General features: G+C 42.6%; 1 protein-coding gene and 1 long non-coding RNA gene across 4 annotated transcripts; both read left to right on the forward strand.

Moving 5' to 3' along the window:
* Positions 1–3,581: 3,581 nt before the first annotated feature.
* Positions 3,582–16,447, forward strand: C14H5orf24 (chromosome 14 C5orf24 homolog). 3 transcript variants are annotated; one of them, XM_066329045.1, is made up of 3 exons: positions 4,225–4,381; positions 11,771–12,200; positions 14,100–16,447. In XM_066329045.1, exons 2-3 carry the CDS (start codon positions 11,774–11,776, stop codon positions 14,138–14,140), a joined length of 468 nt encoding a protein of 155 aa, XP_066185142.1. In that variant the 5' UTR covers positions 4,225–4,381; positions 11,771–11,773; the 3' UTR covers positions 14,141–16,447. The 3 variants fall into 3 exon arrangements, with proteins under 3 accessions (XP_066185140.1, XP_066185142.1, XP_066185139.1); XM_066329043.1 differs by lacking the exon at positions 4,225–4,381 and adding an exon at positions 3,582–3,913 and having other exon boundaries at positions 11,771–16,447; XM_066329042.1 differs by having other exon boundaries at positions 11,771–16,447.
* Positions 4,705–5,368, forward strand: LOC136367291 (uncharacterized). Its single transcript, XR_010744669.1, has 2 exons — positions 4,705–5,101; positions 5,260–5,368. It is a non-coding gene; the product is annotated as an uncharacterized lncRNA (long non-coding RNA).
* Positions 16,448–17,709: the final 1,262 nt, after the last annotated feature.

The raw sequence follows: 17,709 nt of genomic DNA on the forward strand, positions 1-17,709 counted from the left end.
TATTTTTCAGAAACTGTCTTTCTGAACAGCTCCTCTGTTTTCTGCATTTGCATTGCTTGTGTGTTTTTTCATATGACAATTAACCTCACGCTGTTTGGAGAAGGGTGATGTGAACAGCAGTTGGGAGTTTTGTTTTTGTGCTGGAAATGCAATGCAACACAGCCCAGACTCAGTTAAGAAAGTCACAGTGAAGGTGTTTGGATATGTGAAAACAAGAGCAAAACGCATCAAAGCCAGGGGAAAAGAAGTTCTCAAATTAACAAATACACAGGGAAATAAACACTAGAAACAAGATAAGAATAAAAGTTTGAAGAAGATACAGTTCAATAATGAGAACTGCTATATGTAGTTCTTCACAAGTGTGTCCATGGATATAGATCTTAAATATGATTTGGCTGCTTTCTAGGCAATCTGCCCTGGTCAGATTCATGTTGCCAGTTGTGGGAAGAGCACAGGGATGCTGTGGTTTTGTTTGGTTTTTTTTTTTAAATATACATAAGTGTGCTTGTTCTGTTACCTGCCCAGGCGATAGTGCTACCAGCTTCAAGGTTGCCTTTATGCTCTCTGTACTTGAAGTGAACAGTGGTGTTTTGGGTGGATAAGTGATAAAAGTATTTGGCACTGGATCATGAATGAGCTTTTTCTTGCATGTTACAGAATGTGGTGGTGTCATTGTGCAGCAGGCCCACACCAGGGAGAGGAAGGCAAAGTGAGACCCCTGCTCCCAGCCCAGCTCCCTCATTCTCTGTGCAGGTGACCCACCCGAGATTCAAACAGCAATTATCCCCCACCACCACCATGAAGGATTAAGGCCCAGCCAGGAAAACAGGAGAGACTAACTCCAGTATTTTGTGTGGGGGAAAAAATTCACAGCAAGATAAAAAGTGTGTGCTATCACAGTTCAGAATCTTACACTCCTGAACTATACGGTACATGGTTGCCACCTTTTGTTTAAAACAGGCAGCCCAAGGCCTATTTTACATGCTGACTTTATGCTATAAACATAAACCCAGACAATGAGTGTAGATCACAGCCAGCATGTTCTGTAGCTGTTCCTTGTGCTGGCTGCTTGAGATTTTACTTGTACAATTAAAGCACTGCAATTTAGTTAATGTGCATTTGGCTGCTAATTAAATAAAATATTCAGAGGCTCAAATTACCATCTGTAGGGGCTTTTCCTACTCAAGTCTTCCAAGTGTAAGAAAAAAAACATTAAGTGACGTTTTCATTAAATTCTGCAGTTGTGGCAGCTGAATATAAAACAAACACCAAGGGCTGGATTTGGGATCTTCCTAAAGTAAGAAAAAGAATGCTGGAATTTCAGGGAGTGGAGGCTACTTTGGTGTTTCAGTTCCTCCAGGCATGTTTACAGTTGTAAGAAAAGGTGGCTACTTCAGCTCAAGTAGTGGCAGGGTTCAGGCAGGTCCCTGTGGCTATGAGGATGGAGCCTATGGAGCTGGCCTGGATTGGTTTTTAACTTTCTGCCGTGGTCATGATCCTATTGATGGTGTGCTGCTGAACAACTCATTTACTGGCCTGGCTGTGCCTCCATTTCCTGCTGAGGTGGTTCTCAAGGAGGTACTGAGGGTCGTCCCTGAGCATTAGTGCCAGGCCCTGAGTGTGCTCTGGCCTCCTCACGTGATGCTCCAGGAATGCACTTTCCTTTGATTATTTTCCTTGACCCAGATCTCTTCCAAATATGGTCTCAGCTTAAACAAGTTTGTGTTCTTAGAGCTTGGGCGTTTGCAGAATAAATTCTGGCTTCCAGCTAACTGTGGCTGGCTGTATGGGGGAGTGGAGGCAGAGAGCAACCTAAAAATGCAAAAATGGGCACAGCTGGACTCAAATTTGTCCCAAAATGTACATTTTGTACAATGTTTATACAATGCTAGGCAGGAAGATTTGTTTTCATAGTTCTAGCTACAGTGGAAACAATTGTTTTTAAATAAATGACCATTAGTTTGAGTGATTGCCACCCAAACATTGCTTCTCTGAGACTTTTCATCTGAAACAGATTTAAATATTTTTCTTCAGTCAAACTGAGAGATACAAGACTGTTAAGCTGACCAGCATAAGCAGAGGTAAATTAATTAACATCTCAGATCTAAGTTGTTCTAGTGAGCTAAGATATTATTAATAATCTACTGCAGAGTGAGCATATGATTAAGTTATTTTATACTTTGGCCATTCTAAGTATGAAGTTCATCATCACAAACATTTCTCAAAATAATAAATATCCCACTGGCAACTTTTCTGAAATGAATGGCCAAGCAAGGAAAATGTTATACTCAGAGTTAAGATTAAGGATTTTCGTTAAAACCTAAATTTCCTCTGCTTGTGCATGTTAGCAAGGAAGTGAATTTGTAGAAATTATCAGCTCAGATAATTCACAATTAAATAGACAGGAGGTCGTGGCAGTGCCCATACTGAATTCTCCCTGTTTGCTCAGCATGCTCTGGAGACCAGGACTGGCGAGAAGCTCCTGTATTGGCAAAAGAAGGAACTTGTGCTTTGAGGCCCTTCCTCTCCTTGAAAATGTAGATCCTTCAGTGAGAGAGGAGGAGAATGGCAGTTTGTGGTTTGGATGTGGGAAGGGTCAACATTTCATTGCATCACTTATTTTACAGGTAATTAATCATTTGGTGCTGCTAATGAGTTAGTCCTTTAGAGGGAGAAATGGAGGAAGCAGATTCACAACTGGAGGAACACTGGTGCTTCAGGCCCCGGGAGCTGTGACAAAAGAAGACAGTGGCAGAGCAGTTAATCAGTGTTTGATCCCAGTTGTTTTTAGCACAGTTTCACATGACAGCACTGGGCCCTGTTGCTCTGCAGAAATCAGGAGGCTGAACCCAGCCTGACTTCATCACCTTCCAGATTAAAATATGAAAAATAACAGGACACCAAAAAGGTATTGAATTGAACCAATTTTTCATTGGCATTTCCAACAGGCGTTTGAACAGCAGAAAGATGAGATTTGTAAAGAAACTGAATCATTTGCTAAATTAAGCTAAATAAACGCTGCTTTTCCCTGCTGCTTTCTTATATTACAAGTGAGGATTCCTGCATGCATTAGGAAGAAATGGCAAGAATGTGAATCATCATCTTGGCAGGATGTTTCACAGCCATTTTCGGCCTCAAGAGCTCCAAGTATTGTAGAAATGGAATATCTCAGTGTTGGAGTACAGCAGTCTGCTCCTCAAACAACAGCAGGAGAGGAAAATATTTTTAAAAGAAGAATTAACCATTTGTGAAAGTTACAGGTTCTTGCTGTTTATTTTCTAAAACCTCATCTGAATAGTACACCATATTTTTCAGGCTCTTTTTTGTGTCAGCCATTTAAGGACCAATATGGCAATTTAGACCTGGACCAAGGGCGCTAATGAGGGGCAGGAATCTTATACTCATTAACAAATGTGGATTAAAAAATGTTGGTCACAGCCCTCCACCAAGTGGACAAAAGGTTGGATGGTGAAATGTGCTTAAAATTCATGTTTCTATGGGATGTTTTGGGAAACAGTTGAAGTTGCAATTCCTGCAGTTGCTGTTCCTGCTTGCAGGTGTAAAGTTGTGTTTACAAGGAGGTGCTACTGCAATACTGAACGCTTCAGAACACAGGTGGGTGAAACAGAGCAAAATATTTAATAGCCAGCAGTCCAACACTGGCGCTGTAAGACACCTACGGTCCATGTCCGGACCCAGCCCCGTGTGAGCTGTGCTGGAAATGGCAGCTGCTCCCACTGCAGAGTCAGCAGGAGACAGAACTAACGTAACACTTCGTTCTGATAGCCCTGAAGATGGACTATTCCGTAATGGACTGCGGCGTGTGCTGGAGTGGAGGTGATGGAGTCACCGCCCTGGAGGTGTTTGTGTCAAGACTGGATGTGGCCCTGAGTGCCATGGTCTGTTTGACGAGGTGGTGTTGGTCAGGGGTTGGGCTCCGTGACCCCAGAGGTCTTTTCCAACCTAAGTGAGCCTGTGACTCTGTGTATACTTTTGACACAGAAGATACCACACTCCTCCATCCAAACGGCAGTGATGGAAGCACCAGTAACACCCGTTTCCAGGACAGAGCACGGCCCTCACGCCTTGGGGACATGTGTCCGCCGTGCCCGGCCTCACCACTCCCCGCCCGCCCCACAAAATGGCGGCGGCCGCGCGGCCCCGACCCCCGGCGGCAGGAGGGGCCTCACCGGCCCCGCCCCGCGCGCGCCCCCGCGGCGCGGCCCCGCTCGGGAGCGCGCCCCGCTCGCCCCGCCGCCCGCGCCCGCCGCAGCGCCGCTCCCTCCCCTGCGCCCGTCCCCTCCCTGCAGCCGCTCGGCGCGGTGTGGGGAGGCGGCCGCTCCACCCGCCGCCGCCGCCGCCGCCGCCCCGAGCTTCTTAGGTAGGTGCGGGTCGGGCCCGCGGGCCCCGGCCCCTGCTCCGCGCGGTGGGAGGCGGCGGGCGGGCAAGATGGAGCCGCGGCCGGCGGGGGAGGGGAGCGGAGCGGGGCTCTCCTCTCCCCCCTCCGCTCCCGCCCCACCGCTGAGGGCGATGCCGCGGTCTCCTCGGCCCGGGCTGCGGTGCCTGGCCCCGCGGGGCCGCGCCGGGGGAGCTGCGCCACGGCCGCCTGCCCCGCTGTCCCCGCCCGGCCGTGCCCCGGGCCGAGGGCCGGGCCGTGCCCCCGCGCCGGACCCGGGACACGCGGGGCCGCTCCCCGCGCCGTGTCCCCGGCCGAGGCCGAGGGAGCCGTGCCGCCCCTTTGTCCCCTCAGCCGGCCCTCGGCCGCTCCCGGGGGGCTGCGCCCTCCTGCTGTCCAGCCTGCGGCCGGGAATTGTTTCTTCCCTTCAGCACCCGCAGCTCCGTGCGTGGGGCTGGTGTGTGTGCGGCTGTTTACTTAGAGCGTGTTCCCGTTCGCGTGGGGCAGCTGGATATGTGCGTACAGCCCAGGGATGTGTTTCCCGACACACCTGAGTAGCGGATGCCTTCTCTCACCTGCCCATGGGGGTACCTGGAGAGCCTCACTGTGTCCCTTCTGTGCCTCTTTGCCTTCTGACACAACGCGTGTCAGTGCTGTGTGTTCCCGTGGACAGTTACGGATAGTTTTCTGCATAGTCCTTCTAGGGTAATTAATTAGTGAATAGTTGCACCTTAAATTCGTGTGCAGTTCTCCCTGGATCAACAGTTATTTTGATCCATGTGGGTTTTATTTGTGTAAAATGAAAGGGTAGGAAGGGCGCTCTGTTAAAGTATTTCTTAAATTATGGTTTATTTCTATTTCAGTCTTCAGATGCCGCAGTTTCTCCTAGAATTTTGTCTGTGTGTGTGTGTGTCTGTACCTGTATCCCTCGTGTTTTAGATGCAACCTTAAATAAAGAAAGTCCAGCATGTTTTTCCATTGGCCATTGTTGAACAGACTCAACAAGTGGACTTTGTCTTTCTGCTGTCTGACACAAGAACGTTGCCGTGGCTGGGTTTGGGTGGGTGGACAGGTGACCAGAGCCTTCTGCACTGTCCTGTCACAGAGAAACACTGTGAAAGTGCACATCAGGAAGGAGATGCTTGATCCATCTCTTAAGCTTGAAAGTGCTTTTTCGGTAGCAGGCTAGGGAAAGGAGAGGGTAGGTGAGAACACCCACTGAGATGAATGAACACCTCTTACCTCTGGAGCTATTGTTGGAGACTGCAGCCCTGGGGAGAAGAGCGGGTGGGTGAGAACACCCACAGAGATGAATAAGTACCTCCAGCTCCTCGAAGCCCTTGTTCTAGGCTATGGCAAGGACTGCTCCTTTTTTGGCTTTTTTTTTGGGAATAGCCCCTTGAGGTGAATGGACAATTCACAAACTCTAATAATCCTTTCTTTATAAAGATCCACTTCTGCCTGCTCCATCGTTCGTATGCATATTTGGTTTGCCTTGAAGTTTGGTAATTGCAGAACCACAGAATAATGAGGGTGCCGTTTCAGGGTGCTCTCCTAAGCCAGTCTGTCTGGCCTGATGGCTGCTCCATTGTGCTGCTCCATACCCAGCTCTGGGGTTTTTCTCCAACCTCCATTTCCCGTGCTGTTTTGGGGACTTGTCATGCCTGTCATCCGGATCTTTGAAGTCCACTAAGACCATGTTTTTGAGATCTTGTTACTTTTTTTAAGAAACGTTACCAGGGAGTGGGGTCAGTGGCAGCCAGTGGGTAATGTGGCTTAGGCTGACCTGGGAGTGTCTCTGTGCTAATGGAAATGTGGGTTTCTGATACTTTCTTGTCCCCATGCCTACACACTGTTGCTTTTGCTTTCTTGTTGGATTAGTTTTCACCTGGATCAGATCCCTGGTGTTGATTTGTCCTGCTCTTGCACAATAGTTAGTGTTGGCAGAAGGAGTGGGAATGTGGGAGAAGAGGAAAAGGCAAGATTGTCCCGTTCAGAAAAAGGGTGGATTCAGAGTGGTTTCTGTTGATTATGAAACCAAACTGTCAGTTGTGTCAGTGTGACTGGAGGTGCACAAGTAATTAAATCATTGATGCCATCTTCCTTAATTTTTGTGAAGCTGTCTTAAGCCTTTCAAAGTGTCCTGTTCATCATCATCATTATCATCTATGATCTTAATTTTGGGATGGGAAGAAGTCAGCTGACGTCCTTGCTGATGTTAGTATCTAGTGGCATATAAGCCTTGGATATGGCTTATTTGGTTTTTAGGGTTAGAAAGCGTAACAATTACTCATTTACCTGGTTTTGCAATCATATAATAAGTGAACCCTAAAAATTCAGTTTACTTGACATTTACCCTAGTGGTGCTTGCCAACATCAACTCTTTGTGAGAGCAGTTGAGCTTTGTCTGTAATACAAAGCTGGTGCTTAGGCTTTGGAGAGCTTTGTTTTGCCTAGAGTGTGTGAGTCAAAAGACTTGAACTCCCGGGGGCACAGGGACCAACCCAGGTTCAGCTCTCTGGAGAGGAGCAGGAGGCACAGAGGCTGATGAGGGAAGGCTCCCACTCTGCCTGGCACATCTGGGGAAGGGGAATTTGAAGGGAATTCAGCTCCAAATAACTCTTCTCTTAACTTCTGTCATATAAGAAAATTACTCTGGGTCACCAGGGGAAGGACTATGCTTGCAATGTGTATTGCTTGGGGAACTCTTAATTTCTAAGAATAATTGAGAAAGAAACTGTTTCCAAAATCATGTTGTCTCTTGATTTGCAGTCTTATGTTGTCGTGTAGTAACTGCAGCAAGGCACTGCTGTAAAGAAATTATTTCTTATATTTTGGCAATTTTTAATATATTTTACGTGGTGTCAAATGGTGAGAAAAATCATACTATGCACCAACTGTGGAAAGGGCTTCATAAGCACAGTGTGGGAAAGCTGGTTATCGAGCTTCATAAGTAGATAAGATTTCAGTTGTAGATTCAGGTGTTACACTGTATGTTGTGCTACTGATAGAATTTCATACTTCACATTTTTGCAATATTTACATTTATGTGAATACTCCAGCTGAGACGCATCTTTATGGAAGCAAGCAGTTACAGGGTTTTAAAAACTGGGTAAGGCCCTACTTTATCAAGAGTTAATGTGTAGAAAAGGAGCTGACAATGAAAGGGACACATGAAAAACATTTAAATTGATAGAATTAATTCTTCTCAGTAAGCGATGAAACGATTTCTCACACATACTGTCCTAAGAGAGAAGAACAGAACTGACACATTTCTGTTGTGGTCTTGAAAGGGAAAATATTCCTTCTGCTGCTGTTGCTGTTGAACCCCCCTGCAAAGCAGAGGAGCCCTGTGACTCTCCCCAGAGCCGTGGAGCTCAGCACAGAGGGTCCTTTATGAGGGATCCCGAACAGAGCCGGGCCTGTGCTCCGCTCCTGCCGCGTTCGCTGGCAGCAGTGACCTTCAGAGAGCTGGCCACAAATGATGCTTGTGGGCTGCTTGTGTTGTTAAGTAGCGAGTCACATACTTTGTATGTGTTGGATGAGGATGAAAATGTGCTGCTGCAGCCTCCCACAGCCCCAGCGATACTGTGGAAACTATTGCAAGCTCGGCGGTGAAAACCTTCAGAAAAATGAGCGGGTGTTGTATACTAACCCTCATTAAAAGCAAAATTGTCCCTGTTGGTGTGAGGAGTTTACCCTTCCTGGTATTCATCATTTGAAAAGCCATAATGTAGATGGACTTCGAGTTTTGTGCAGTTTTGCTGTGATTCAGGTGTGTTTTAGCAGAAGCCAGTGGCACTTGCTGAGTCAGGTCTGTCCTGGTGCTCAGCAGGCCACAGAAGGCAGGCTGGGGTGGGTGAGAGCAGAGCAGCTGCTTGTGCTGGGACTGATTATTCTGCTCAGTGCAGGTAAAGGGTCTCAGGTCTAGTATTCAGTATAAAGTAACTACTGCAAGTGCCTGTTTTGGGGGGGCTTGTGAACTTCTCTGCTTATCAAAGGTTTCATCTTGTCTACACTGGCAGCTAAATCATGCCCATGGAGAAGGCAAGGTGTGATGTTCGAAGGCCAAAGATGGCATCACATCACAGCCCAAGAGGATGTTTTTATGTCATGTGATTTGAGTAGCTTTGATGCTACAGTTTTGTGTAGTAAACAGGTCGTGACTGGGAATTTCCTGCAGGAGGAAAGCCTGGAGAGAAATGGACCATAACAATGCCAGGAGCCTTAGCAGCTGTGAGCTAGACCTCGATGTTAAGCTGTATTTTAGGGATGCAAGGAGGGGTCATGACCATGTCCAGACATCCCCCTGTAGCAAAGCTTTGTGGGTCCCAGCTGGACCATCCTGCTTCTTTCTAACAGTGGTGGAACTTCTGTGCTTTGTTGCATGAGAAGCTGCCTCTCTTTTCCCAAAGCTAGCTTACCAGTGCCTCCTCCCTTCCCCAGCATTTCTATAGATATAAATTATCAGGCACTAAAAGATCTGTACAGAAAATCCTCCACAGTCACTTTCCAGCAAATCTTTTTGAAATACAACTACATTTCCTTGTTGCAGTGCCTCATTTTACTGTTTGTTGATACAGAGATATTCAGCCAGTCAGTTAAATCAGTTTAAAAACTGATTTAAGTAAACTGTCTCAAGTATTTTTACATGTCTACAGGTTTAAAATGAGAAAGTTCTATCTTGCTGGAAACTTTTTGGAGGGTTTTATTCAAGAATGATTGTGCACAAAGTTGTATGTGTTTAGCTATACAATTTAGCTAGAGTGTAATTTTTAAATTGGCATAGCATTGCATTTTATACCAATTCTCTTTTATACTGTATATGTCCCTGCCAAGAAACCTGCTTCCACTCTACAGATGGACTCTCCACATTCTTTTATTCCCTACTGTAATGTGAATGAAGGAAAATTATGCTGGAGATTCCATGTTAGGGTAATTAAGCTTGATTACAGATTTCCTTTTAAAAACTTTTCAAAAAAAGTCTTAAATCAAAGAAGATAGAAGAGGAACCTTGGCTACTACTTGAAATTTGCATGGTTTGATGAAAAATGATGCAGGGAGGGGGGGAAATGCATTAAAAAAATCCCACTGGCAGTCTTCCACTGAGGTTGGGGGTTTTGTTAAGCTTCCTCTAGAAAGAAATTTTAAACAGTTACTGATTTGTACTGTCTTTCTTCATTCATCCATTCCAGTGGTGCTGGTTGTTGCCAGATGGAAGGTAAAGTACCATCAGCCAGGGCTTGTGTTTGAAGTCAGCGTTTGTCAGTGGGATTGCAGCAGACACAAAGCACACGCATACAGTGATGGAGCTCCAGCACTTGTCAGCTACAGCAGAATGTATTCACTGCCCAGGAGTACTTACGGTGGTTCTCCCCCAGAAAGATGGATGGAAAAATCCCCCCAGTGTAATGAGGAGAAGCAGCAGAGAATAAGAATGTAACACAGGAGTGAGTGTGAGCCTGGTTGGTCACATGAGGAATACCAGGGCCCCCTGCTTTTATTCAGTGCCTTCTCCCAGCTCTGGTGTGTTCCTTGGATACTGGGCAGCTCAACTGATCCTTCTTTGTGGCAGTTGAGCTTGGAGCAGTTTTTTGGGGCCAAAGCCAGTATTCCTGTGTTTAAAAGAGTACTGAGACAAGAATGCTGCTCACCACTCCAAGTGTCTAGTGGATCAACAAACAGCTGAACAGCTTTTCAGAGCTGCTGGTCTTTACTCTCTCTGCAGCATAAGGAGACTATAGAACTCTCACGTTTGCAGTTACATATCATGAAAAATCTCAGGTATTTTTTTGTGATATTGCAGGCACTTTTCTAGTGGGATTATAGAAAGGGCAACATTTTTTTTTTTTGACTGCTAATTGTAGAAAACCTTAAGGTTCCTTCTGTATTGCTGCACAGAAAAGTCTGTCTGGTCTCTTGACCTGAGCTTATTTCCTTTGTCCTTTGCTAAGTGCAGGCTTGCAAACTATTCTTAGTTGTTTTGTTTGGATGTTAACAGCTGCAATAACAGTGGTTTCACTTTTGTTCTACTGTACCCCATGCAATGCACCAGGATTGTAGGACTTGGATTATATTATCTCTGCTAGAACATCTAATATTTAAACTATATTACTATCATAATTTCACTATTTGACATTACCCATATTAATATATTTGCACAAGAGTAATGCACACTGTAATGTGCCTTTGACAAGCCAGGGCAGATTGAGTGTTCCAACAGGGAATGTATCCTTTGTAATCAGGAGAAAAGAGCACGGGGATTTACTCCAGGATAAATAGACTGTGCTGTGTGCTTTCTCTCTGGCTGGCAGGAAGCATTCATAACTGCCAAATAAATTCAGTAATCAATGGTAGAGTTTAAATTGTGTTGCTGTAGGTGATATTCCAGAGCTATTGTAGGGAAAAGATAATAAATCTTCCAGACCTTATCTACTTGTGAAATTTAACCATGGGAAGACATTTTTGGTGTCTTAAGTGTGGCTGTAAGACATTGAAGTACTCTGAAGGGCCAGATATTTATGGGCTTAATTTTGTCTTCAGCATGGCTAAATATTACTATCTTAGACTTTGAGTATTTGCTGCTTATTTAAGTTGCAGAACCAGTATAGTTAGATGGAAGATGTAATTGCTTTATTTCCCAGAGTTGTTGGCAGTGCCAACAATATCAACATGTCTCAGTGCTGCCACTGTTGCAGTTTGTACGTGCTCTCCTAACTAGGGCAGCAGTGGCATTTCTGCAATCCAGCATCTTGTCCTTCGTTACAAATTCATTTCATCCCTCTGCTTTCTCAACTATGGCACCATTGTCTTGCCAAATCCTTGTGTGTTTCTCTTTGACGTTAATTGTGACATGAAATAAGAGAACTGATTAGCACTTTATTCTTTTGCTGCAGTTAAGCAAACAAAAAATCTTTAGGATCCTGTATCTACTGTACGAAGAGAGTTATAACATACCTTTCTTAGGCTTACAGCTGAGTCACATATTAATCTTAGAGCTAGAACAACTAAAATCTAGATGAGATTTGGTTAGAAGGGTTTTGGAATCGTAGATGAGCAAATATTGTAGGTCTTGGTTGCTGAAATGCTGTTGTTCAGTTTTTTAACTTACTTCTTCCCTAATTATACCTATGTGAATAATTCGTGGTTTAAACTGTCCTTTTTAAATATGTGTAAAGGTTACTGTGCAAGACCTCAAGTGAAGGCTTAATAAAACTGATTTTAAAAGTAATTTACTGACATCAATACTGTTTACTAAAAATAGACAAAGTAGTTTGTTTATGAAACAGAGGTAGCTTTTGAAAGCTTCTCTTTTGTGGAATGCTGCGGTATTGTGATATATTGATACACATTTCCCTCTCCTGTTTTTGATAGAAAATGATGCACCCTGTTGCCAGCAGTAATCCAGCTTTCTGTGGGACTGGCAAGAGCTCTTGCCTGAACGAAGACAATGTGAGGGCTGCAGATCAGTTTGACCTCTACGCCACACAGCAGAGCAAGTACAGCCACGCAGTCAGCCACAAACCCATCGCCTGCCAGAGACAAGATGCCTTGAGCGACTCCCACTTGCAGACCACAAGTGGCAGGAATATAGAGACAAAAGATGAACTAAAGAAAAAGAAAAACCTCAACCGCTCCGGGAAACGTGGGAGGCCGTCAGGGACCACGAAATCAGCAGGGTACCGAACCAGCACAGGTCGACCCCTGGGGACCACCAAAGCAGCTGGATTTAAGACAAGTCCAGGCAGACCCTTGGGTACAACTAAAGCAGCGGGATACAAAGTCAGCCCAGGCAGACCTCCAGGTAGCATTAAAGCTCTATCACGGCTTGCAAATCTGAATTATACTTGTGGCAGTGCAGCTTTTCCTTACCCTATGGTGCATAACAGAGGAGTTCATGCTGCTGGTGAAACTAGCAGCAAAATCAAACAGCCTAATGAATGAAGGGAGGGAATGAGTAACTCCTTACTAATCTGCTTTATGCTGATTTTGGGCATGTTTCTTGAGTTTTCTTGTAACGTTTGCTTAAGTCTGAGCTTCTAGATTTTATTCCAATAATGCCATAACCTAGGGGTGCGATTAATAACTTCTACAGAATGTTGAGATGGCTTTGGTTTAAAGAGGCTTCTGTTGGTTTTAAATCATAATTTATAAGGAAGTCTAAAATGATACATTACGCCTTGGTGTCAATACTTAAGTAATGTCCATGTCCCTAGTTTTAAGTTCAGTTTCTCACAAATCTAGATGTTGGCTATGCATTAAATAATTGAAATAAGGAGGAGAGAAATTAGCTGGCTGATGGTTCATCATGTGGCCTGTCCCACAAAGAGCAATTTAGGCAGTTAAGTTCTTACTTGGTAAGAAAAATTGATAAACAAAATGGCAAGCCACATTTTCCATTCCTGCAGGATCTTCTACAGACCTCAGATAGACTTAAAATAGACTTTAAAACTGAAAGAAAAAAACCCCACCAAAACAAAACCCAGCCCTTTTTTCCTAAAGTGATTTCCAGTGGCTTTTATTTCTGGAGTTGTAGCATTAAGTGAATTTCAACTAATGCTCCAAAAATATTTTGGAAGATACTAAAGAAACCTGAGTGTACAGTGCATTACAGCTTCACAGCGCCTTACAAAGACAAGTGACTTTGCCTTTGGGTGAGAGCTGTTCTTTTAGTTACACTCTTACAGGATTCTGCTGGGTGATTTTGAAATGCCTGATAGTACATATACCAAACCACAAATAATTCTTTGAAATTTGAAGTATTTTATAAGAAATTAAATACTGTTCATTCTAGTTAGGCACTTGATTAATATTAAACAGTATGTTCTTAAGTCTGTAAATAGCTATGCTGGCTTTTGCCTTTCAAATCTGTGCTTAGATGGCAACAGTTTAATAGCTTTTAAAGTAATAACTTACAATGTTTACAAATTAAACTTTTTAAAATAGACACTGTTGCCAAATTTTTAGACTCAGTTTTGCCAGATATTCCTGGAAATAGTTATTTCATTGTTAGACATTTATACTATATTTAAGGTTTGGAAGCTTATATATCTACCAAAGGACACCATTTTTATGATTTATAAAAGCAAACTGTATAGCTGATGCAAACAGGATGCAGTTTACTGCACTGCTGGATCCCAGATATAGAGTAATTCATCTATGCATGCAAGCCGGAAAAAAAATGTTGTTGGTTAACTATAAATACCTTTCTTCACTCAAACTTAAACCTCCTCTCCTCCCAAAAGAAATGTTCCATTTTTCAAATGGGTGTGTGTAATTTTTTTAAGTGTGGGAGAATGTGTGAGTGTGAGTGTGTAAAATACTTTTATCCAGGCTTAAAAAGAAAAAAAAATAAATCAGTCCTCAGTGTTGCATATTGTTTGTTCTAAATTAATTTTACTGAAACTAAAACTTTTTTTTTCCCAATCTGGAAGAAAGTTTACATTTAAGTAATTTCACCTATAAAATGACTTTATGATAAACTTGCAGATTGAAATACCTGGGGAGGGGGAATGTGTAGAGTTTGCAGATTTGGGGGAGAATAAAATTTGGGTTAATTGAGCCTGTACTGAATGGGTAATGATGATGGTAATTTTTGTTAACATAAATGCTATTCTGGCCTGCTGTCATTTTGACTAGACCTCTTGATTTCAGTGATGACAACTTAAGAAACAGATGTCATGTTTCATACCTTTTTTATCAGGAAAAAAGCAGCAAGCCTTCAGGTGTTCCAGTGATGCCTAACACATATTGAGCTGGACTTTTGCTGTACTTTACAATAGGTGTGTTGAATTGTTTTGGGGGAACTGTGTATGCACTGGCAACTAAGACAATGAACCTCAACTTATACTGGATGGCTCCTTAGTCGATAGATGAACTGATGGCAGCTAAATTGCTACTAAGGAATAGTTCCTTCATGCTGAAGCTCTGAAATCCAGTTGTATGTTCTGTTCCTCAACAAACTCGCAAGTCTGAAATTTAGCAGTCACTCTCAGAAGATATAACTTCTGACACATGCAAAATGCTAACGTGAGTTCATTCACCCTCAGGATCTGTGTTGTATTGGCTGTTTTTAATCAGATCATTTTTCAACACCAGACTGCTTTAAGTTCTTTCCTGAACTCAGCTGGGCAAGCAGTCCTCTTCAGCTGAATGTATAACTGCAGGAGTGTCACACCTCGGCTGGCAAGGAACGTGTTGCATGTCACCACTGTACCTTGGAGAAACTCCACTCCTTACCTCCTCCTGTTGATCCTGTTTGCTCCTGTCCGTTCCTCACTTGTGCATCCACTCAATGGTGCTGTGCTGTGTCAGGAGATAATGCAGATGTATTGCTGTTCTGCTAGTATAATTTGTATTCAAGTATGCTAATGAAATAATGAAATCACCTAAGCAATTTCTGTTCATTACAGTGTTTATTAATTATATCAGATGAAATATAATCCCAGTAAAAACTAATTAATGTTGTCAGTTGTGAAGTGATGAGCATCAAATAGAAAAGTGTTCAGAGAGCCTGTGGTGTGCTGCTTGGCACTCTGGATTTAGGAAGGAGACCAGAAGTGCACTGCTGGCATTTCCTAATTCTGCTTCATTTTATATCTGACTAGAGTTTACTGGTGCCGTGCAGTGAGGGGGAAAAAAAAAGTGACTAGAAATGGAATTTTCAGATACTTCTGTTCTTCCTATGTATACTCTGCAGAATACGTTGTGCTTTTTTCAACACTTTTCTTTCCATGAGAAACACTGAAACAGCATGTTAATGCCTAAACTTTATTAGTACCAATGGGAAAACTGGCATTTTCCCCCCATAGTATGAAAACATTACTTGTAAGGTAAATTGCTTATTTTATATTATATATCATAATTCAGCTATTCATAAGCTAGGATCACTGTTGTGTGTTAACACTGTTCAGAAAACCGACATGTCAAGTTTAAGTTTTAATAATTTCTTTTAATTATCAAGTTTCTAATGTCTTATTTATACATAAATGAAATGTATTAGCTTGCTATTATTCCTTAATGATGCTATAAAGTTAACTGTTTAAGATACATATAGTAACTACTATTCATTTTCTGATTAAATTTACTTAAACTTTAAAACCAAATAATTTTGCTACTATAAAGTCTTGCACTGGACAGATTCAAGATGCTAGCACCATATTTTGGCAGGAAAAATCAGATACCATCAGAAGCAGCTGACTTTGATATCAAAGATGGTATTTTTAAAATCAGCACTTAGCTTTGTCATTAAAGCAATGTTCTTTGTATCTTGGATTTAGTTTAAAGTAATCAAATTAACTAGAGCCATTAAAGATCTCTCTTCTGAATGAATACATTTTCATTTTGTCTGAAGGATCTTAATGTTCAGTCAGGACAAAACCAAGCCTTGTCAGCGATGTATCTGTGAAGAGAATTACCTGGAACTACAAAACACCGAGTAATTCAGATGAGAATTTAACTCCCTCCCCCATTTTGAAGAGCTTTAAAAGGCAGAGCAATGTGAAGTCATTTGTGCAATGGTTTCATTAGCTGTGACTCTGCTGTTCTTTGTTACATGTAGTATATAATATTTCATTCTACCCTTAGAGTTGACCGTTAAAACAGCTGATAACAATCATAAATACTTGGAACTGCAAACTTCATTTCTGATTAGAAAAAGTTTATTCTTCTCTATTTTAATGCATATATTTTACCACCGCTAAATATATTTATGACTTTAGTAGAGACTAGACCTTTCTCCTTGTGACTTTTTTTCGAAATAGAAGAATCTGTATTCTGAAATTTGAACCACTTTCTGTTCCTTCAGTCTTTGATCATTTGCTTTTCCACAGGTTTACTTTGGGGGTAACAGTAGTCTGTTAAATAACTAGTATCAGCACCCTGTCCTCTGCTGTAAAAAGCCTGATTAGATACTGTGTATGGTTTTATGTCCATGAACTTGAGCTACTCGTGTGCAATTATGTGTATGGGAATGGAGTAGTGTTCATGATCTGTATTTACATCATCATATGGATGTATATTTATTAATAAAGTTAATACTTTAAAACCTAACCATTTTTCCCTGGTGTTTTCTTTCAATATCTTTTAAATTCTGGCTGAAGATGCCAGTTGACAGCATTACCTGCTTGTTACAGGCACATTACATATATTTGCATTAAGGCAAAAAGACTCCATGATTGCAAGGTGTCAGGAGATAGAGGAATGTTGCTTATTTTTTATGAATTGAAAACAGTGGGACAGTAACTGTTCTTGTCCTTTCACTCAAATAGGAGAAATGGGGAGGAAAGGAGCTATAACCCTGTGTGGATAAATAGTCAACTGCTAACTTTTTCTCTGTTGCACATGGAAATCAATTTGAAAGTACTCATAAATAAGGTGTTCGTAGAATGGTGGTCATAATTCATTATTCTGTGATGAATAAGACGTATTTATCTCTGTATTCCAGGAATACTCCCATTTACCTGTGTTGGTAAATGTATTCTGCCACTCAACACTTTATATTTTTTTCTCTTTACTGAAGTTTTTCAATAATTTTGGGGAAGAACAGGCTGTCCTACCCACCAGAAGCTGCAGTCCAGACTCCCAGGCCTGCATCCTCTGCTTGCTCTCCAGCACCCTTTATTTTCTTTTCCATGAACTTTCAAAGTCATTGAATACATCTGGAGTTGGAACATTCCAAATGTCAATTGCTGTTATTTTGCAGACTTTGAATCTACCAGAAGACGACACTTGATGTGTTGGTTGGTTGGGTTTTTGGGTTTGGTTTTTTTTTTTTTTTTTTTTTTTTTTTTGGTTGGCCATTCTGATAGTTCTAAGTATTTGACTTTCAAGATGACTGGGTATGTTCAGAACAGTCTGCTACATACTGGTCTAAAAATCTCAGGTCCTGGACATGATTGCATGAGCAACATGCATTATTTTATTTGTTGTGAGGAAACCTTAAGTATTAGATATGATATCAGTCACAAATTGTATCAAAACAAGAATAGAGCCTTTTCAGGTGTGTTGGCAGTTCCTTGACTGCTTGCATGGCTGCTGTGTGCTCTGCCATGGAATGAATGGAAGGATGGAAGCTGCAGGGAGTCTGTTGCTCAGTGCACAGCTGGTTGTGAGGCCACATGTGGTTTCCAATGCCAGGGCCAGGTCAGGATTTATTCATGCTGGCAGGCCAGCACTGCTGGGGTATCACCTACACAAGGAGTCTTTAAAATGGTTCTGTCTTTTCATAACCTCAGTTATGTGTATGGTGAGGCACCAGGGCTTGTTTTGGGGCTGGACTGGCACTCCTGTGCTTCTGCAACTCCTTGGTGTGA

Source organism: Sylvia atricapilla, chromosome 14, assembly GCF_009819655.1.
Source record: "Sylvia atricapilla isolate bSylAtr1 chromosome 14, bSylAtr1.pri, whole genome shotgun sequence".
Classification (NCBI taxonomy): domain Eukaryota; kingdom Metazoa; phylum Chordata; class Aves; order Passeriformes; family Sylviidae; genus Sylvia; species Sylvia atricapilla.

What these genes read in the sequence shown, in the direction of transcription:
- C14H5orf24 (XM_066329043.1), top strand. Translation starts at nt 11,774, where the DNA reads ATGATGCACCCTGTTGCCAGCAGTAATCCAGCTTTCTGTGGGACTGGC.